Source organism: Gigantopelta aegis, chromosome 7, assembly GCF_016097555.1.
Source record: "Gigantopelta aegis isolate Gae_Host chromosome 7, Gae_host_genome, whole genome shotgun sequence".
Classification (NCBI taxonomy): domain Eukaryota; kingdom Metazoa; phylum Mollusca; class Gastropoda; order Neomphalida; family Peltospiridae; genus Gigantopelta; species Gigantopelta aegis.
This window is the reverse complement of record NC_054705.1, coordinates 23,078,047-23,101,122: the sequence shown is the minus strand read 5'-3', so window position 1 is coordinate 23,101,122 and position 23,076 is coordinate 23,078,047. Positions and strand designations below refer to the sequence as shown.

Here is a 23,076-nt window from a genome sequence, read left to right as displayed (position 1 = left end):
ATGAAAAAAGAATCGGAATTCGACCACGGAAATAGACGATGGTATTCGGAACATCTCGGTAAAGGAAGTCTCAAAGAGCATTTGGTTTTCAAGACTATTCCAAACATGGCGCGACGCATTAATTGGGAAGGTTGGTGATGTGGTTTTGTGTAATCACGTGAGCTTATTACAAAATATCGTAATGGAAGAAGGTGTGATCTACTAAATAATGCACGTTATACGACATATCTTACACCAAAGGCTACTAGTTTTGTACTTTTGTTTGTTTAGGGTGAAATACTCACGTGCAATGTGCTTTTTAATTTTTTAATTTTTAAGAAAATGCTTTTTAATTATTTTATTGGTTTAGAAAAGCTCACTTTAAAGCAAGACTTTCAAACGTTCCAGCATTCAGTTTATTCAGGCTTAGGTTTACTTCAGGGTTAGTGATAGTATTAGCGGGATAAGGCTAAAACGGAACCGATTGTGGCTATAACGGCACCTCACTGTATTGGCTAAAACGGAACCACACTCAATAGAGAGAGAGAGAGAGAAAAAAAAACGAAAAATCATGACTTAGGTTTGTTGCTGAATAAAGCTGGTCAAAATCGTATTATTCAACATGTGAAACCGTGGATTGTGCTACGATAGGAATTAACACTTACCAAATCTTTTGAGTCAAGCATTTAAGTTACTAGAATTACACCTGTATTGTTAATTGTTAATCCACATCACCGATTCTGTCTAGGCAGAGTGTCGCAGACAAAACATCAAAGCTCATGGTGTTCACTACACAGCCTTGCCGGGCTTGCTTGGTTAAGTACACAACAATCGATTGCTTGTTTTGTAAATAAATAAACACCATTTTACTTATTACGGCTGACTTCCTTCATGAGATCTGTTAGTTGTTGCTGTGTTTAAAAAGGTAATAGAGTTAATTAGTGCCTTCAGTACAACTTATTTTTAGCTTGAGCACGTGTTCAGATGATGCTTGACGTCACTAATCGAGGCCCTTACTATGTAGCCCAAAAATAACAACACTCAGGTATATAAACAATTTCATTTATTTAATTCACATAAAAATGAAATATGAGCGTTCATGTTATAATAGCATATATTGTTTTCTCATTGGGAATGCGAGATAAATAGGTTTTGATTTCGGTGCCGTTTTAGCCATCGATTTTGGTGCCATTTTAGCCAACGCAGGTTCCGTTTTGTCCACAGATTTTGGTGCCGTTTTGTCCAAATTGGTTCCGTTTTCGCCTGGGGCCGTTTTGGCACGGTTCCGTTTTCGCTATAACCCGTATTAGCATGCATGCTGGAAATTGGAATGTTTGGAAGTATTTTCAAAATAATTGGCCCTATTGAAGTCAATCTGAGTCTCACTAATCTTGAATATGTATGTATTATTATATCTTTTAGAGGCTCGTCGTATTCTGCGTAAACTGCGTGAGGAGCAGATTCGAGATGGTGACATGGTGGTACAGCTGTGGGAGAACGTTCTAATCGACTACTCACACAAACTGGGGGATGAATGTAAGATGGCTTGTCAATTTAATATATTCAGAAATTTTGACATTCAATAGCTGATGATTAATGAATCAATGTGCTCTAGTGGTGTCGTTAAACAAAACAAATTTTGTTTTAACTTTCACCGATAATGGCCTAATTTTCATATATATCTATAGTGCAATTCCGTGACAATAATTCACAATTGTTTGATTTGAGAAAAAATTTGTTTAAATGTTTTAGCCACTTTTTATAATACTTAACAATTAGCTAATTTGTCAATGGACAGGGTTGGCCACACTTGCGGTGTAACGATATACTCAAATATTTGGTGAATCGAACATCGATCTGTATCGTAGTTGCATTTGTAGTCATTACTAGCTTGATAATGTCCGGACCAGTTTTGTATTAGACCAAGCACATAGACCAACCAGACTTACAATTTACATTTCTACGGTGAGATTCACGGGTAAGCATATTTTGCAGAGTTCAACAAATCCGCTAGCCCGACGCCTGGGGCTAGTGCTTTTTAACACAGGGCTAGTGACAAATGCAAAACTAGTAGCCTGATGGGCTAGTGGCTTTAAAAAAGAAACAAACCCCCCCCCCCCCCCAAAAAAAAACAAAAAACAAACCCCAAAACAAACAACAACAACCCCAAAACAAAACAAAAAAAACACTGCTAGCTCACAATGTTTTTCCTCCACTGACGTTTTTTACATTTGATAAGTGTTATTCTGACACTGGTCATCACATATTGTCAACAAATCAATAACTTATATTAATATTCAACTAGAACTAGATTTCTACAAAATGCAGTAACAAGAAGTTTTTACAACGTCACTTACAACAATACACACAATACAGACTTTGTTTTCTTTTTGTTTCATGAACAGGAAACAACCTTAATAAAATGCATGTTTTGATTGGTTGTACAAGTCACGTGGTAGTAAAATCTGTCAACAAGGTAACAAAGGCGTGAATGGTCAGTCCCAATTAATTAACAGGCTAGTGTAACTGAAGTACAACCCCAGTCATGTTTAGAATTACTGTGTTTGTCTTAGTTATCTATTGTCTTCTAATTTAATGTCTCGCTTACTCAGGGATGTTGGCAATCAGGTAACAGCCGGCGTAACCAGTTTAATGAGGGTAGCAGTTTGGATAATGTTTCACATCTGTACAAGATAATACGTTTTTTTATCTGTCAATTAACGAGTTAAATCTTGCCAATATATTTGTTGATATCTGTTTGACAATGGATATATTGCCCTGTAGGCTATTTGAGCAACTGACATTGCCGTTCCTGGTGACAATTCACTACCGAATACACTGAACAAGACCATGCATTATCGTGTCACATTGTATTGTGCATTAAATTCTTTTGTTTTGGGTGGTTAGAGAGGAATTTGTTAACTTGCTTACCCACTCCAGATGGGGGTGGGGGGGGGGGGGGGTGGGTGTGGAGTGAAAACGGTACAATGGTTTAGGATCAAACTTGACAAAATAGGGTAGGTCGTGCAGTTAAAAAACAAACTATTAAATTATTAATTTATTTTTAAAACTTCATTCACCTGTACAGGTCGAGATAAAATTTCACTAAATAATACTAATAATACAAAAAAAATAAATTTCAGCCCGATATAAATTGTGTTTTTATTGATCAGAAATTTGGGCTAATGGAATTTACAAACCCACTAGCCCTGTGGCTAGTGACTTTTTAAACAAATTGTCATACCGTTTTGTTAACTAGTGTATGCATTTTAATTTCAGTATGGAGGCATTTAAATAAATGATTAAAGCAAAATAAAACTTAAATTCAATAATAAGGATGTGCTAACAAGATGTAAGGCAGAGGACCTGACTGGGTTCAGTGTTCTCGCTGGGTGATAATTAAAGGAGCAGCACCACACCCTTCAAAAAAAAATGAAAAGCAAAAAAAAAAGGGGGGGGGGGGAAGAGAGCTTGGTGGTTACCATGTTGTTGTGTGTTGATAGACTTTGTGGAAAGACATACTTCTTATTTTGATTACAAAAAGTTTATACGAAATACAAGCAGACTCATCTTTTAATTGAACCGAAGATGTTATCAGTCTGATATTCACTGGCAGTTCCGGTTTTGCTGAACCGATCAAAGTTTTAATATTATTTTAATAAAGATTTCAAGAAATCATTTTTTTTGTTATTCCCATCTTCATCGAATGAATCGATCGCTGTGATAAAATATAAAATAAGTTTTGTTTTTGCAGTGGCGGTGTATATATTATTTGGCACTCAAGATGATTTTAATGCTAAACACTACCACTTCCGTTGATTTTATAAGCGGTGATATCCCCCCAAAATGAAAAGTTTACAATATGTCATAAGAACTTCTGAATAAACAGAATGACAGAAAGTAAAAATCATCAGTTACAATCAGTTATATATGTAACTGAGACGACAGTTAGTGGAAACAAAAGACAGAATGATCACATGACAAATTTGGCGCCAAATAAGGTTTTTTTTTCAGTTGGAGATTGCCGAATCCATAACAAATAAAAATGTTTTCATTGCTCAAATAAAATATAACTTTTATTGTGTGTATTAAACATACAAATGGATACAGGTATGGACAAAATAGAGGCTGCTAAAAATACTATTAAATTACGTTACGGTAACTATCGTAAATGTTTCGTCAGTTGCTTTTTCGTACACAACGCAGCTTGTTTCCTTTGATTCCAGTGTGCAGACTGATCGTTGTGGGGTTTTTTTTATGTGGAAAAAAGTGTGCATTTGGAAATAGCGGAGATAGGTGCTGGAAAATATAGTAGGGTGCTGGAAAATAAAGAGGGGCGCAGAAAAATAAAGGAGGGCGGATAACGTGAAAGGAGGGCGGCAAAATTCCATAGCAGGGCGGGCCGCCCCGCTTAAATGGAGCAGCGAGAACACTGGGGTTACACGACTGCTTTCTTACATGGTGGAAACATCTAAATGTGGACGTGTTAGTATTCCTTACAAAGAGGGTGGCATCGTGGTTAGGCCATCGGTCTACAGGCTGGTAGGTACTGGGTTCGGATCCCAGTCGAGGCATGGGATTTTTAATCCAGATACCGACTCCAAACCCAGGCTCAATGGGTAGGTGTAAACCACTTGCACCAACCAGTTATCCATAACTGGTTCATCAAAGGCCATGGTTTGTGCTATCCTGCCTGTGGGAAGCGCAAATAAAAGATCCCTTGCTGCTAATCGGAAAGAGTAGCCCATGTAGTGGCGACAGCGGGTTTCCTCTGTAAATCTGTGTGGTCCGTAATCATATTTCTGACGCCATATAACCGTAAATAAAATGTGTTGAATGCGTTGTTAAATAAAACATTTCTTTCTTTTTTTCCTTAAAAAGAATGTGATTCTGGAGTCTGGATTAGACAATAGACACACCTACGATTAATCAGTTTTAACTTTAAAAAAAAAGGAAAAACTTGTTCTTTCTTTCTGCAAAACCCTTTTCACTTGTGTATTCATATTCATGATATATATCGTATTTGCCACAATGTATATTCGTTAACCCATAGGCAACATCATTAAAGGGAGACTAAACTCAAACATGAGTTTTATGTGTTGGAAAGATGCATACCCAGACCACCAGTGCATACTGACACTTTAAGAAATGACCGGCCTCGGTGGCGTCGTGGCAGGCCATCGGTCTACAGGCTGGTAGGTACTGGGTTCGGATCCCAGTCGAGGCATGGGATTTTTAATCCAGATACCGACTCCAAACCCTGAGTGAGTGCTCCGCAAGGCTCAATGGGTAGGTGTAAACCACTTGCACCGACCAGTGATCCATAACTGGTTCAACAAAGGCCATGGTTTGTGCTATCATGCCTGTGGGAAGCGTAAATAAAAGATCCCTTGCTGCCTGTCGTAAAAAAGAGTAGCCTATGTGGCGACAGCGGGTTTCCTCTAAAAACAGTGTCAGAATGACCATATGTTTGACGTCCAATAGCCGATGATAAGATTAAAAATCAATGTGCTCTAGTGGCGTCGTTAAATAAAACAAACTTTACTTTTTTTACTTTAAGAAATGAAAAACGCGTAATTTTAGAGTTAATAAAAAAAAAACCATGATTATTCCTGCTAACTGGGGCAGCCATTTTGTTTAGTTTTTGTGGCGTCCGGTACTACAGCTTGAGGCGAAGTGACGTCAACTCCTGTATGTACAGTGTAAACAAATGCTCTAATTTATGACAAGGCACTTTGCTTTCTTCAACCTGACTTGATGGTATAAAAAACTATTTAACTAAATATATTTCAGTTTGCATCAATAGAATGAAATGGAATTATGGTGTTTTTCTCTCCTAAAAAATCCAAAGAAAAAATGCATATTATTAGGTCTATTGGTAGGGCATGTTGGAGCCAAAACGACCACTCACGATACCCAAGTAATAATTTTCTTTTCTTTGGGACTACGTAATTGGTCAGTTGTGTGATTTTTATTTAGATGGGAAAGTCTGCATAATCAAGGGTTTTACATAATTATTTACAGTAATAAAGCAGGACGGCTGATAATGTCTATTACCATTATAGGGATGGCAGGTTAGCCCACAATACCCTGTGATCTAAATAAAACCGGCCCATATTTTTTTGTGTCTAGACAGTGGTAATTAGTTATAGTGACTTGCTTACTTTTCCAAATACACACCTGCCAATCAGGAACCACAGGTACAGGGCATGGAAAGAAAAGACCAATTAACTAAAAAAAACCCACTCTGATAATCATTTCAGTATGTGGGTTAATGTATGGACAAAACATGATACAGTTATTTTGACAATGGTGGTTTATTTTGTATTGAAAAATAATATATATATATATATTGCTGACTTACTGGGATGGATATTATTACAGAACATTGCAATGCATTCGCAAAAATCAGGTACACTTGTTTCTTCAGTTCTAAGACTAATTACTGATGTGACACGTTAAGTATTACCTAACCAACGGCTCACCAGAGGACCTATTCATTGGGATGGTACAAAATGGCTGAGCCTGTTATATACAATAGCCATCACATTTAACCGTTTTATTAATTAACTATACGGTTATACTTGTTGATATTAAGCAATAATGTGCAGTATATATCGTAGAATATGCATACCAGTCCAAAAGTCTTGCACAAGCATTCTTTTAAGGGGAACTATCACATTCTCTCCACAAGACTTGGATCAACAGATGTTGAATTTGGTAAATAAGAGGGCACGGCTATTTGGCCTAGACTGATGGCATTTGGCAAAAAAATTTTTTAGGGCATTATGGCCAAAAGGTAGTACAACAGGGCAAACTTCAACAAGTGTCTTATTAACTCTTAATATACTTTTCAAAAAAAGTAGGGGAACCTGAAATATTAATGTTAATATCAACTATTAAACCGAACATACGTTTTGACCACAGACATCCTAGTAAAGAATATTCAGGTCTGTTTATCAACACACCGAAGCACATTCCATAGTTTGCACATGCATCACACAGTTGCCCTGTAGTTCCGTGGGGTGTCATTCTCAATTTTGACAATTTTCAGGAAGGTCAATTTCTGTCAATCTTTTTCATTCTGTTGATCATATAGTTGTTATTGTTTTGTTTTTAGTCTTTTTTTTATTGTTTGAATTTGCGATTTACTGATAAAAAACCCCGTCAACTTTCAAATTTCACTTCTGACCCCAATCGTCCTTCAAGATCTTTGGTGGTCATAAAACCTACTGTAATACTGAACTACCAGTAGTAATGTTTGCCCAATTAATTCACTATTATCATATAACCATTCCCCATAGCTAATATACCTATGAGTTCAGAGTTCCCCTACTTTTTTTGAAGAGTATATATAGTAATATAGCGGAACCCATTCAAAATAAATAATTGAACTGTTTCATGTTATTATAATAAAACAACTTTCTGGAGTCGCATTTAAGTATAATTACCAAATATTAATATGAAAAATAAGGCACAGCCAGCTAGGATGTGAGAGTGTTTAATTTTCAGATTATTGAAGCATATTACTAGGGCATTGCAGCAACTTTCTGTATGACCGCTGTTAAATTTGAACCCTGTTTCAAGGAGAATAATGTTTAGCTCTCTGTATCCTGTGAATTTATATGGTATCAGTATGATAATTAATATCTTAATTTACTCCCCATATTCAGTCCCTTCAATTTTATGTAAGAAACCAATATGACTGCCGAGTCAAAAACATTAATGACGTGCTATGTGTGATTTTCTAAATGATCTGTATGATGATTGTATGATTTAAAAAAAAAAAAATCTTTATTGTAATTTGTAGTAGACAGTCCAGATAATCACACCATTCACACATTTATGGACAGTGAAACAGACTGGAAACCAGCTAGCTAACCACTGACAGGCATTGAAAAAAGCATACTGTCTGTTAATCCCTGGTCCCAATCTTACCGGCAAAATGAAAGTTTTCTTCGCTGAAATTCAGCTCAAGTTGCTGAGTTATTAGCCGTAGTCAGAAGTCGAAGTCTCTAATATTTAATCCATTCCTTGACGTGGTGAGGGGTCTTGTATGTCTCAGTGACCCAGAGAGCTGTGCCAGCAGGAGCTTAGGCTTCTGTTAGGGTCACCCAAGCTGGACTGGTCAATGGGTAGAGGCTAGACTGATATGGACTATGGGTGAGGTAACCCTAACAGAAACCTCGAGTGCTGAAGTCGGAGGTATTGGGCCACACGGCGTACTGTAATAGACCACAATACCATGTATCAACAGCTATTATGACTTACATTTCTGGACATAATGTGATTTCAAGAAACAAAATCACGCAACAGATGTCAAGACCCCGACTTGTTTAGTGTCACTGTATGTCGGTTAATGATTTTACTTTGGCACCAGACTGTACGTGTACTTTGACACATATCATATTGTTTGCCGTCACCAGTCAAGCGTTGTTTATCCTCAGCCACATTCACGTCAGTAATGAAAGAATATACTGATTATTACTTTCATTTTAACATAATGACACATTCAACTATTTAATAATATCACATTTTTAAGGTAACATTTTGTTTTGTTTAAAAAAAATTACCGGAAATTCTATTTTCTATTGAAATATTACAATAATTAGAATCGAGTGTACAATTAGGAATTTTCCTGAATGATTGCGGAACTTGGTGACACAGTACGAAATGTACCGATAAATGTTCACTTAACCTTGGTTTTTTATCATACTTTTCCCCTTACAGGTTACATAGACAATAACTTACGAGTTAAGAGGAATTAAGGATTATCTGTCCAGCATGAAATTAATGTTGTGAGTCACAAGCTTTAGCGAGTGACTGACAACATTAATTTCATGAGGGACAGATAATCCGTAATTCCATGTATCGAGTGGGTTATTGTATTTATTACCCATAGTGTAAATAGTTTAGAAACTTAAACTTTAAACTTGTTACATGACACAAGCTACATGTATATTTAATATACAAGACGTGAAAGTCTGAGGAAACTGATGATGTCACGAATGAAAAGCAGTGACGTCAAAAGCTATCTTTATGTACACAAATCAAATGTAAGCAAGAGAGGTCACAATCGTAATGAACTGATGTTTCTAGTGGGAAGTGAATGAATTTCAAATAAATTAGTTTAGAGCATGTTTAATTGTTAACAAAAACAAATTATTTAAACGATTTCAACAAAAACTGAACACTGGACTGGTGGAGCTAAATGTTTTGTAAAATCTCATCAATGAGAGATGACAGTCGAGGAAACCGATGATGTCACCAAACTAACGTCTAGGAAAAGATCGAAAATATATTCACCTGCATCTCACTGCCCATATGGGTAATAAATTAAATTATAGGTCTGGTAACCTATACTTATATTTTGTAGGTTACGAAACATTTATGACTTTTTCAATTCCCATAAACTGGCTGATCTATACGCTTTGTTATTTATTCATCTGTTATACTGATACTTGTGTGTGTATTATATAGTCTTTATAGTTGACTTAGTTGTTGGTTTACCGGCCTCGGTGGCGTCGTGGCAGGCCATCGGTCTACAGGCTGGTAGGTACTGGGTTCGGATCCCAGTCGAGGCATGGGATTTTTAATCCAGATACCGACTCCAAACCCTGAGTGAGTGCTCCGCAAGGCTCAATGGGTAGGTGTAAACCACTTGCACCGACCAGTGATCCATAACTGGTTCAACAAAGGCCATGGTCTGTGCTAACCTGCCTGTGGGAAGCGCAAATAAAAGATCCCTTGCTGCCTGTCGTAAAAAGAGTAGCCTATGTGGCGACAGCGGGTTTCCTCTAAAAACAGTGTCAGAATGACCATATGTTTGACGTCCAATAGCCGATGATAAGATAAAAAATCAATGTGCTCTAGTGGCGTTAAATAAAATAAACTTTACTTTTAGTTGTTGGTTTGTGAAATGTAAATAATAAAAGTATTTTTTAAATTCTGTTTTATATTTTAGTGTGGCAAGTCTATGAACAAGTATGTGTGGCAGCTCTTGATTGCAGAAAGCTTGTTATGGCTGATGTGAGTAGTATATATTTTATTACTCCCCTACTGGACCAACTGGAGGGGACTATAGGTTTCATGTCCATGCGTAATGTGTCCAACATATCTTTTTCGGATGTGTTTTGCAGAAGGTTTTCAGATATTGAACTGAAAATTTGTGTATAGCTTTATCATGTACTGTTACAGATCCTTGAACTTAGGCAGTGTGAAAATAGGTTTTCCAGACTTCTGTTTTAGAAGGTCTTGAGATATTGAACTGAAAATTTGTGTATAACTTTATCATGTACTGTTACAGATCCTTGAACTTAGGCAGTGTGAAAATAGGTTTTCCAGACTTCTATTTTAGAAGTTCTTGAGATATTGAACTGAAAATTTGTGTATAGCTTTATCATGTACTGTTACAGATCCTTGAACTTAGGCAGTGTGAAAATAGGTTTTCCCGACTTCTGTTTTAGAAGGTCTTGAGATATTGAACTGAAAATTTGTGTATAGCTTTATCATGTACTGTTACAGATCCTTGAACTTAGGCAGTGTGAAAATAGGTTTTCCAGACTTCTGTTTTAGAAGGTCTTGAGATATTGAACTGAAAATTTGTGTATAGCTTTATCATATACTGTTACAGATGAGGTTTCAATTTTCATGGCAATTTACCCATTTTTGACAGAGTTATGGCCCTTGTACTAAGCAGATATGAGAAAAAAAAAAATTCCGGACTTTTGTTTTGCAAAAATTGTTAGATCAGGTAGGGGATGTATATTGCTTTTGCAGTATTCTCAAAATGATTGTTACACTTATCCCCACAGAGTTCAACAAATCTGCTAGCCCAACATCCGAGGATTGTACGTTTTCAAGTTGGGCTAGTGACAAACATTAACAATAGTCTGACAGTCTAGTGCTTTTAAAAAAAGAAAAAAAGAAAAAGGTTTCACATCTTCGCTATGGAATATTTAGCCACAAGGAATTTCTGTTCCATTTGTAAAATTTATCAATCTGCGATGGAAATCAAGGAATGTGGTTGATTATAATAAATGTATTAATGTAGTTTTAGTCCACTACAACTGGAGGGGTTTATATTAGGGCTTCTAGATTATGGTAGCCCCACTCCCGTGGCTAGTGATATTCAATGTTGGACTAGTAAATAACTACTATTTTCATGCCTGATGGTTAGTGAAAAATGGTTGTCAAATGCTGCATTTAAGTCTTATTTTGTAAATATGAATATCCTGCCCCCACCCCCCAAACCCCCAATCTTAGTATTTTTAAGATCTATATCCCTTTAGGTGATATATCTGATTATTACTATTATTGAAATTGTATTAACTTAAAGTAGGGCTAGTGAATGTTTAAAATCACTGATCCCATGGCTAGTGGATTTTATACAAATTCTAGAAGCCCTGTATATGTTACGTCTCCATGTTTCTGTCCATCTACAGGTCCCACATATTGTTTTCCAGATTTTTTTATTATTCAGCAGAACCTCAAGATGTTAAGCTGAAATTTAATATATATATACACATGTAGCCTTATCATGTACAGTTAAAGATTAAGATTGACGTTCATAGTGATTTACCCATTTTTGACACAGTCATGGCCCTTGAATTTAGGACATATGAAAATGTGATGAGCCAGATAGGGGATAGGTATTGCTTTAGCACTACTCTCAAAATGCTTGTTTAATTTTAATGTGGGTTTTATTTTGTACAGGCTTGCATAGAAGCCCTGCTGGCGAAGTTTCCTAAGAGTATACGAGTTAGACGCCTTCAGGGAATGCTTGTTGAGGCAGAGGGAAGGTAAACAGGTTTTAACGATTGAATGTTTTAAAAGTTGCTTTCTCATAAGTATATTTTTCACATAATCATTTAGGATAAAGCAGCTGCATTATTTGTTTCTTCAAGGGGCACGGTCGAGCTCAGTCAGTAAATCGTTATCCTGGGGTGCTTAAATAATAGGGGCAAAAAAAACCTCAGTGCATCCATTCTATTGGTTTTTTCTAATTCCATCTAGTGCCTCACAATTGTATATTGGAGTGTATATAAAAAAAGTCCATTGATGCTAATGAGAAAATATAACAGGTTTTCTCTAGGACTAGATGTCAGAATTGTAAGCATGTCACATCCAAGAGCCATTAATAAATCAATTTACCAAGCAAGTGGGATATTAAGGGCCATGATATGTGATGTCCTGTGTATTGGAGTGTGAGTATATTAAGTCCATTGATGCTAATGGAAAAATAGAGCGGGTTTTCTCTAGGACTAGATGTCAGAATTGTAAGTGTTTCACATCCAATAGCCATTAATAAACGGGTGTGCTCTAGACATCTGAGTGGCTTATCCATGGTGATGACCCAGATATCAGAGCAATAATATCCAATAAAATAAGCACAACTGAAATGGATTTAAGGATTGTCTGTTATTTCTTTTACGTTCTTCGGGGTATGAACAAAAAAAATCATCTGCAGATTGTGTGAATCGGCTAGGTTTGCGGTTGATTTTTTTTTGTTCATAACATAAAAGAAATGACAGACAATACTTACAATTAAATTTGAATGATACTTGCTAATAATAACACTAAAACTTCATACTTTATTTTGAATTACTTTTGGTCCATAAACAATAACGCTCAATAAGACAACTCTCCCATATACAATGATGTCATCAGATATGACGTTCCCTGACGACGTAATTTTTACATTCATCGAGAATTGAACAAACTCCCGTTGCTACGTCTGGACCAATGGGAGGATGTTAAGTTGTAATGAATGTAGCGGAAGTTTAATTATTGCTGTGTAACGTATTCGTTAATCTGGAACTAATTGATGCTCAAGTAAACTGCAAGCAAAAGTTTAGTTGATATGTTTTTGTTGGTTTAAAAAAAAAAGAGTAACGTTTCTTTTATTTAACGACGCCACTAGAGCACATTGATTTTTTATCTTATCATCGGCTAGTGGACGTCAAACATAAGGTCATTCTGACACTGGTTTTTTTTTTATAGGAAACAGGCAGCAATGGATTTTTTATTTGCGCTTCCCACAGGCAGGATAGCACAAACCATGGCCTTTGTTGAACCAGTTATGGATCACTGGTTGGTGCAAGCGAAGCACTCACTCAGGGTTTGAAGTTGGTATCTGGATTAAAAATCCCATGCCTCGACTGGGATCTGAACCCAGTACCTACCAGCCTGTAGACCGATGGCCTAACCACGACGCCACCAAGGCCAGTTTGTTGGTTTTTAAGGATATGTAGGGAATAGAAATGTATTCATGTAGGAAATAGAAACTTATTCATTCCCATTAGATACTGTTTTTCTTACAACTCGTTAAAAACGTATGAAACATGTTTTTGCTTGTTAGATACATTTTGAAAGAAGTTGTACAGTAAATGATATCTTAACAGCCACTCATTTAGTAAATATAATAACTGGATGGTGATGTAATTAAGTGAAACCCCTCTAAATTGGACATCCATGGGACCAAACTAGAAGTCCAATTTAAGGGGTATCTGGTATAGAAAGGTTTTGTCTTGAGAAAGGTTTAAATGAATTTCACCGGCCTCAGTGGCATTGTGGATAAGCCGTCTGATATAAGGCTGGTACGTACAGGGTTCGCAGCCCGGTACCGGCTCCGTCCCAGAGTGAGTTTGAACAACTCAATAGGTAGATGAAAGGCCACTACATGTATATCCTGTTCTTTCTCACTTGACCACTAACAATTAACAACTAACCCACTGTCCTGGACAGACAGCCCAGATAGCTGAGATGTGTGCCCTGGACAGCGTGCTTGAACCTTAATTGGATATAAGCACGAAAATAAGTTGAAATGAAATGAAGTGAATAAATGAATTTCAAGTGATAAATATATATTTATGTTGTTCTTACGTTTCTGTTATAGGCGTGTATGTTACACGTTATCTTACTGTTATGTTATGTGTAAATAAGTGTTTATTTTGTAGATATGACAAAGCTCAAGAATTATATGATGCCATACTAGCTGAGGATCCTACAAATATGGTAATGATTCCAAACATCCAAATGATGTACGACTTATTGTTTAACGACAGATCCCAAAGTTGTTAAAGTTTATTTTGTTTAACGACACCACTAGAGCATATTGATGTATTAAATTACCAGCTATCAGTGTTTCTGCCAGAAATGTTTTTGGGGGTATGGCACTATGGAATTGAATGCAACCACAGTCAACAGGGGGTATAGGGGGCTCCCCCCACAAAGAAAATGGGTTACGTTTAGGGTTCGGGTTAAGAAAATCATACAGTAAGGATAAGAGTCATTAATTTTGTCAAAAGGTTAAATTAAAACAATAAAATCTGCAAAACATATTTGGGTATGGCGCCGTACCCATTTTACCCTCTAGCAGAAACCCTGGCTATTGGATATCAAACCAGGGAACATTTTATTCAGTATCTCGTTGCAATTTGCTAGGCAAGTTTCAGAGATCACGGCAGTTTTAAAACATTAAACAGTAGTTGCTAATTGATTTTCAGTTGACTAGAAATATCGCTAATCAAGATTTGGAAAACAAAATGTTCCCTTCAAACATTTGGTTATTTTGACATATTGTCTTAGAGAGGAAACCTGCTACAATTTTCCATTAGCAGCAAGGGATCTTTTATATGCACCATCTCACAGATGGGATAGCACATACCATGGCCTTTGATATATACCAGTCGTGGTGCTCTGGCTAGAATGAGAAATAGCCCAGTGGGCCAACCAACGGGGATCCCATTCCGACCACACATGGAGTGAGCTCATAACCACTGTGCTACATCCCACCCTCCCAAAGTTGTTAAAACTCAAAAGGTCCATTTTATTCAAATGTTAGTTAACCAAACCTGGTTAAGATAATATTTCAGAACCAGTTCTTTAATTGGTGTAAATATTGAATGAAAAAATATGCTGTTAAATTAATTTTGCAATATTAACTTCAGGTATACTCATAAATAATTGGTTTGAAACTGTTTCCTTTTCTCTGGAGATTTTTAAAAGGTGAATGTTTGCTTAACACATGGCTAGACTGGCCGTGCTACTTGTTTATAGGTATTTCACATTTATAGGAAGGGAGATAATTCATAATTTTCACATCAACCCCTGCAATTACAACTGGCAGTGCCATGGACTATTTAATTGTCTATGGCCCTTTATTTAATTTGCTTTCTGCAGCATGTTTTTTGCTACAGACAATTTTCTTATCTGAATATGGCAGCTCATATTGGCTCTTGTGCTTTTAATCTCTGCTTTGTGCCAAAATTGGTTTATTATTACTTGATTTTCATTTCAAGATATTTTTTATATGCACTTACACACAGGCAGGACAGCATATATCATAGCCTTTGATATACCATGATTTTGGGGGGTTCTAGTTGGAATGGGAAGAAAGAAACCCAGTCATAGATATGGATCCATCATCCCAAGCACTTTGGCTAGTGCTCTACCAACTGAGCTAGATCCTGCTCCGTGGATTGAATACATGTAGTCTTAGTTCAAGTCACCTCCAGCCCTCCTCTTAGTGATATTGATATGTAGGGGAAGGCTAGAGGAGACTCTATGTAATGCTTTGGCAATCGTCAACAACCAAATGCAGGGCTCACACTGTAACACATTTTGGTTTAGCCAATTTTCAGAAATGTAAGAGTATTTCCTTAAAAATCATTAAAATGTGGTTAATTTAAGGAATATTTTATTAGCCAAAGTCTAAAATGTTGTTAACCAGTACCAACGCTACACACAAAAAAACCCCACTTTGCTCTACGTCACCACAAAAAAGTACAGCACAGGTTCGTTTCACATAAGGCATCGGGTTTCTGTGTGTAGCATTGGTAATGGTACTGGTTAACTGGTCGACGATTGCCAAAGCATTTCACAGTTTCCTCAAGCCTTCCCCTACATATCAATATCAATATGGTGAGGGTTGGAGGTGATGAGAGTTAATGTAGTCAAGCAGTTAAACCATTTTATTATCCACATAAAAACCATAAGAAGCACACGTGTAATTTTGGGATGTCATAACTTGGCATGTCTTCCCCAGTCTTAGTCTACTACCAAATCAAATCCCATAGACGACAATAGCAACATATGTGGCTAAAACCCCTACCTGCAGCGTATCATTCGACATAAATGCCACAGATATAACAGTGTTCGAGATTTAAAATTTTGGCCAGTATCCCAGTTGGATACTAACGTTTCAAAATTTGGTATCCCACCTGAGAATTTAGTATTATATGGTATCCCTGTGGGATACTGGGTTCTTGAAGTCTGGTATCCAAAATTAAATTCTGGGATATCGGGATACTGTTAATCTCGAACACTGTATAAATACTACAACCCTGACCCTTAAAGTGAATCAGAAAAAATCTGCTCATTTCTGAGATACCGGGTAGCGTCTATGACTACCCTAGTTCCACACAGAATTCGAGTACTTTTTTTTTACAGGTACCCCATATATGTTTCAAGCACAGTGGTACTAGATGAAATAAAATTACATAAAGATGAAACTATTTTTGTTTACAACCAACACACTCACATTTATTACCAATCACAGGACTTGTGGTGTTCACTTGTCTATCAATAGTTGGATGCACCTCGAACTTTGACCCAGCCGGAAGTTATTTGGTTTAGTACTACCTAGATGATGTTGCTAACTGAAATGTCAAAAATTATGACACTCCTAGTAATGTTTGAAACATTTTTAAACAGTCCTTGTTATGCATTAGGAAAAGAATAATAAAGAAATTATTAGACTCACTCGTGAGTCATACTGATTTTACGAAAATTGTGTCATGATTCATGTATTACCCTCGCTCTATCTCGGTCAGTACAAGAATCCTGACACTCGTTTCATAAAATCAGTACAACACACAAGCTTGTATAATAATGTCTATTTAATGCATTTGAATTTATTTTCAGTTTGTACGGAAACGTCAGGTCGCTATCCTAAAAGCACAGGGAAAATACCCTGAAGCAATTGAAAAGATCAACAAATATCTCGACAAGTAAGAACTTATCATAAATCATAATTATAGGATATTAAACAAGCTTCCATTTTGTATCATGTTTATGTCCCTCGTGAAATAATTTTCAATTGTTACAAGCTTTAGCGAGTGATAATGAAAATTATTTCACGTGGGACATAAACATGATACAAAATGATAGTGAGTTTAATATCCTATTTATTACTCATAATCGATCTTAATTTATATCGGTCAACTCATTTTGTTGACGTTCCTTTAAGGTTGTAGTGCACCAACTGATGACTTCAATTGTGTGATGTCAAAACTGTTACGTCCCACTTGTCATTTTCGTGGGGCGTATCACTGTGTTATGTACCAATATATTTTTAACGATATGGGTAATAATAACATCTATAAGACAGTGCAACGGTACTTAGCATAACTAGAATGTGGTGGGGTGGGGGAGATCCAATACGATTTTAAAACACACTGCGCGGAATGTCTTGAATACGTTTCATACTTTTTTTTGTTCAGCCGAAGGGATTCCTGTATTAGTAGTTGGGCGATCATAATTGACGAACGGTCACCATGTTTTATTTTAGACTTAGTTTAGATTATGACGTGTGTAGTATGGGACTCAGTCACTGTATGATTTGTATGTTGAGTATTTCCATTTTATTTTTGCATTATCACAGAATATGAACCATTGATTTAAGTAGTAATATAATAATGTTTTGAATATTTTAAATTTATTTTTTGAGATTTATGACAGATTACGAAGCATGGATTGACCTCTGTGACCATGACTGAACATGACTACATATTTATTTATTTTTTTAATAGATTTTCGACTGATTACAAAGCTTGGATGAAACTCTGTGACCTGCATATCACAGAACATATTAACTACATATTTAAAATTTATTTTTTAAATTTATGACAGATTATGAAGTATGGATGAAACTCTGTGACATGTATGTCACAAAATATGACTACGTATTTTATATATTTTCGTTTTAGATTTATGACCGATTATGAAGCATGGATGGAACTCTGTGATCTGTATATCACAAAATATGACTACGTAATTTTATATATTTTTGTTTTAGATTTATGACCGATTATGAAGTATGGATGAAACTCTGTGACATGTATGTCACAAAATATGACTACGTATTTTATATATTTTTGTTTTAGATTTATGACCGATTATGAAGTATGGATGAAACTCTGTGACATGTATGTCACAAAATATGACTACGTATTTTATATATTTTTGTTTTAAATTTATGACAGATTATGAAGTATGGATGAAACTCTGTGACATGTATGTCACAAAATATGACTACATATTTTATATATTTTTGTTTTAGATTTATGACCGATTATGAAGCATGGATGGAACTCTGTGATCTGTATATCACCGAACATGACTACGTAAAGGCTGCATTCTGTTTGGAGGAGCTGATCATGTCAAATCCACATAATCACTTGTATCATCAGAAGTTTGCCGATGTGAGTAATGAGAAAAAGAAAGGAATGTTTTGTTTAATAACACCTACACACAATTTAAACCAGGGCTATTTTCATAGTTCATCACTTGGTCTAGACAGTGTGAGAGAATTTGCTGCAGCAGTGTAGACAAGACCTAAAAAGCAGCAAGGGGTATTATATAATTAGAGAATACCCAACGAGCTACGAGGCAATACCGTTTATCTTGCACAAGTGAATTGATGTCGGTCTTCCCGAGGTTTTGGCGAGGGAAGGACAACATCCATTCATGAGTGCAAGATAAACGGTATTGCTGAGTAGCGTGTTGGGTATTCTATTTATTATCTTTGTTCAATATTTATCATTTTATGAAAGATTTTCGAATGATACTGTTGTTGAAAACAAGTTTGCAGGTTGAGAACAAGAGACAGTATTGGGTCATATCTGTGATGTACGTATCACTGATGTAAGATGTAAGTTAGTTGTTGACATGACTTCCACCATGGAAACTATTCTTGCACGCAATTAAGTGTCTATAGTAAAGCACTGTTTATAACGTCAAAACATATCATGGGGAAGAAATGGGGTTTTTTTTTTTTTTTTTTTCCTGGGGAAAGATAATTTTTCTTAACCCACTTCTCTTTGGGTAATAATATTATGTATGTTCCCATGGACGTGACTGTACATACCAGGGTCTTTCATGTACCGGCTGAGGAGCTGTGGTCGGATTGAGAGAAAAAGCAAAGGTTTAGTGTGGTCGGTCAACCCTTGCAATTCAGAAAATGTCCACGGCAAAAAAACATGCCATTGAAAAAAAAACCCTGCATATAGTCCAAGGCAAAGAATTACAAAAACTCCACGGCAATCTCCACAACATTGCCGATTGCCGCGGGCAATTGCAGGGTTTGGTCGGTTGATCTTATGATCCATTGCATCTCAGACAAGTGCTTTACCACTGAGCTACACCTCACAACTCTATACGGGTCATTTCCTATGTGCATGGTTCTTAATGTGGTACAGGCAGTTACCCAACACAGGATTCTGAGAATTAAAAATCTGTGTCACCCATTTATCGGTTACGCAGAAATAAATCCAGGTCACCCATTTCTTTTTTCAGTAACCCGTTGCATCCAAGAAAATGATGCTCCAAATTTGGCGTGAACAAATAATAGGTTGCGCAAAGTTACATTTGCGTGAGCAACGCGCAATCGAAACGATCGTTCTCCTCGCAATTTTGCAGAGGCCTGCAACACCACAGCATGCATATGGAAATATTGCTATTGATAACCTTAGAATCAATATTGTTTATGGGTCCATTTCATATGGAGACATTGCTATTGATAACCTTAGAATCAATATTGTTTATGTGTCCGTTTCATATGGAAACATTGCTATTGATAACCTTAGAATCAATATTGTTTATGGGTCCATTTCATATGGAGACATTGCTATTGATAACCTTAGAATCAGTATTGTTTATTTGTCCGTTTCCATGCCTGCACCACACTGGTTAGAACTTCACCCAAAACAGCACACATGGATTCACTGTATTAATGTTGCGGAACACCAGTCGTTACTATGTTACTTTGAAATGAATGCTCGTTTATCAACACCTTGGTTACATCACTTTATGATGGGCTGGTCAATGTCAGATATATAGTACTTGTAATACATGTACAGTTGAATCCCTTTGGCTCAAACCCTGTGAGTGCTCAAGAAAGTGTTCGACCCATCGGGCAGTTCGACATAACCATTCGGTTAACAATGTGTAAATGTAACTCAGGACTTTGTTTTTGGTTTGAACGTTGCAGTATAATCGACCCTTCCGAGTTCAACCCAACGAGATTCTACTGTACTTGGTAAAGAATTTTCAAAGGAAATGGAAGTAAATGTTTTATTTAACGACACACTCAACACATTTTATTTACGGTTATATGGCATCAGACATGGTTAAGGACCACACAGATACTGAGAGAGGAAACCTGCTGTCGCCACTTCATGGGCTACGCTTTTCGATAAGCAGCAAGTGATGTTTTATATGCACCGTCCCACAGACAGGGTAGTACAGACCACAGCCTTTGATAAACCAGTCGTGGTACACTGGCTGGAACAAGAAATAGCTCAATGGGTCCACCAACGGGGATCGATCCCAGACCAATCGCACATCAAGCAAGAATTAGCGTCGAAGTCAAACTGATTATCTCCTTTCTTTTTAAGATTCACTACACTATGGGCGGTGATGAAAACACGAAAATAGCTCGATCGTATTACTCTCAAGCCGTTAAGCTGAATCCAAACAACATACGGGCTCTTTATGGACTGTTTATGGTGAGTACTTCACATTATGATTAATACTAACAAAGTATTGAACATGTATTCAGTAATAAATTGTCCCCAGGTATAGAATGCTTCCTGGCCAAATGTTGATATTTTACCATGTAATTTGCACGTTTATCAACCCTGTTATATATGTATTTGTAAGCTTATTCCAGATTGGTTAATATTAGATTATTATCAACATGTGTGTGTGTGTATATATATATATATATATATATATATATATATATTATACCAACACTAAGAATGGTAGGGTGCAACCTTGAATAATGTGCTGAGAATGCAGTTTACCTGAGGTTATCATTCTATGTGAATTTTTAGTTTGATCTTTGCTTTAGTAACTTGGGAATCATCCACTAGCAGAGATGCCAACCATTACAAATTTGGCAGAATCATTACAAATTTAAAGCACAGATTATGCTATTTACGGTTGTCTTGTTTGGAATTCCGATTTTTAGAAAGAAAATTGTAATTTCGTGTATTTGGTGTCGGATCGTATTTTGGAAGGCACAAATGTTACTAGATGTTCTTATAATCATCAAAAGTGCCAATGCAGAGATGCCGATCCTAGTTGAAGTTTCATAGGAATCCAGGCCTTCAAAAATAGGAATCCCATCCTCCAAAATAGGAATGTTATCAGTGATGGCTCAGGAGCTACTTCACCGACAGATTCGCGACCTTTCCTGTTCGACATTTTGGTAAAGTCAAGTTCAAGGCCATACCCAATCAGCAAACATCGGGGCTTTCCGGAAGACTGATCGCTAGACTGGTTTATTCTATATCGCCACGCTTTTTATGCTATTCGGAATCCATAAGTTTAAAGAACAAGGCAGGAAACCAATCTACGATTGTTGATGGTGAAGAGGGAAAAAGTTCCATTTCTCCAGTTTGATTTTTGTATAAAAGGGCAATTAATTATTATTTTAATAATACAATCAAATACAAGTTACAACATTATCCAGAAGTATTAGCATGGGCAGCTGAGCTTAGGCATTAAAAACTATACTGTATACGGTGAGGGCTGATATAATACTAATACATGGGTTTTTAAAAGCCAATAAATATATGTTCGCTACTTAGAGAGTGAGTCATTATAGTTTCTTTCAAATTCTGAGCAGATAACTCTTTTTGTTCTCGTGTTGTAGGCATTCCATAAACTTGGCCACCGTATATGTGAAGACTAAATCATCGAAACAGCGACAAGATAACAGTAAATATGCAGCATGGGCAGCAGAGCAGATAACTATACTGTATAAGGTGAGGCATTATATAATACTAGCATGGGCAGCTGAGCAGATAACTATACTGTATAAGGTGAGGCATTATATAATACTAGCATGGGCAGCTGAGCAGATAACTATACTGTACAAGGTGAGGCATTATATAATACTAGCATGGGCAGCTGAGCAGATAACTATACTGTACAAGGTGAGGCATTATATAATACTAGCATGGGCAGCTGAGCAGATAACTATACTGTACAAGGTGAGGCATTATATAATACTAGCATGGGCAGCAGCAGATAACTATACTGTACTAATGGGTGAGGCATTATATAATACTAGCATGGGCAGCTGAGCAGATAACTATACTGTACAAGGTGAGGCATTATATAATACTAGCATGGGCAGCTGAGCAGATAACTATACTGTACAAGGTGAGGCATTATATAATACTAGCATGGGCAGCTGAGCAGATAACTATACTGTACAAGGTGAGGCATTATATAATACTAGCATGGGCAGCAGATAACTATACTGTACAAGGTGAGGCATTATATAATACTAGCATGGGCAGCAGATAACTATACTGTACAAGGTGAGGCATTATATAATACTAGCATGGGCAGCAGATAACTATACTGTACAAGGTGAGGCATTATATAATACTAGCATGGGCAGCAGATAACTATACTGTACAAGGTGAGGCATTATATAATACTAGCATGGGCAGCAGATAACTATACAGTACAAGGTGAGGCATTATATAATACTAGCATGGGCAGCAGATAACTATACTGTACAAGGTGAGGCATTATATAATACTAGCATGGGCAGCAGATAACTATACTGTACAAGGTGAGGCATTATATAATACTAGCATGGGCAGCAGATAACTATACTGTACAAGGTGAGGCATTATATAATACTAGCATGGGCAGCAGATAACTATACTGTACAAGGTGAGGCATTATATAATACTAGCATGGGCAGCAGATAACTATACTGTACAAGGTGAGGCATTATATAATACTAGCATGGGCAGCAGATAACTATACTGTACAAGGTGAGGCATTATA

General features: G+C 36.6%; 1 protein-coding gene across 1 annotated transcript; it reads left to right on the top strand.

Moving 5' to 3' along the window:
* The first annotated feature begins 106 nt into the window (after nucleotides 1-106).
* LOC121377978 (ER membrane protein complex subunit 2-like) lies at nucleotides 107-21,961 on the top strand. Its single transcript, XM_041506073.1, has 9 exons — nucleotides 107-191; nucleotides 1,402-1,515; nucleotides 9,944-10,008; nucleotides 11,695-11,780; nucleotides 13,938-13,995; nucleotides 16,906-16,991; nucleotides 18,323-18,464; nucleotides 20,658-20,768; nucleotides 21,923-21,961. Exons 1-9 carry the CDS (start codon nucleotides 182-184, stop codon nucleotides 21,959-21,961), a joined length of 711 nt encoding a protein of 236 aa, XP_041362007.1. The 5' UTR covers nucleotides 107-181.
* The last annotated feature ends 1,115 nt before the right edge of the window (nucleotides 21,962-23,076 follow it).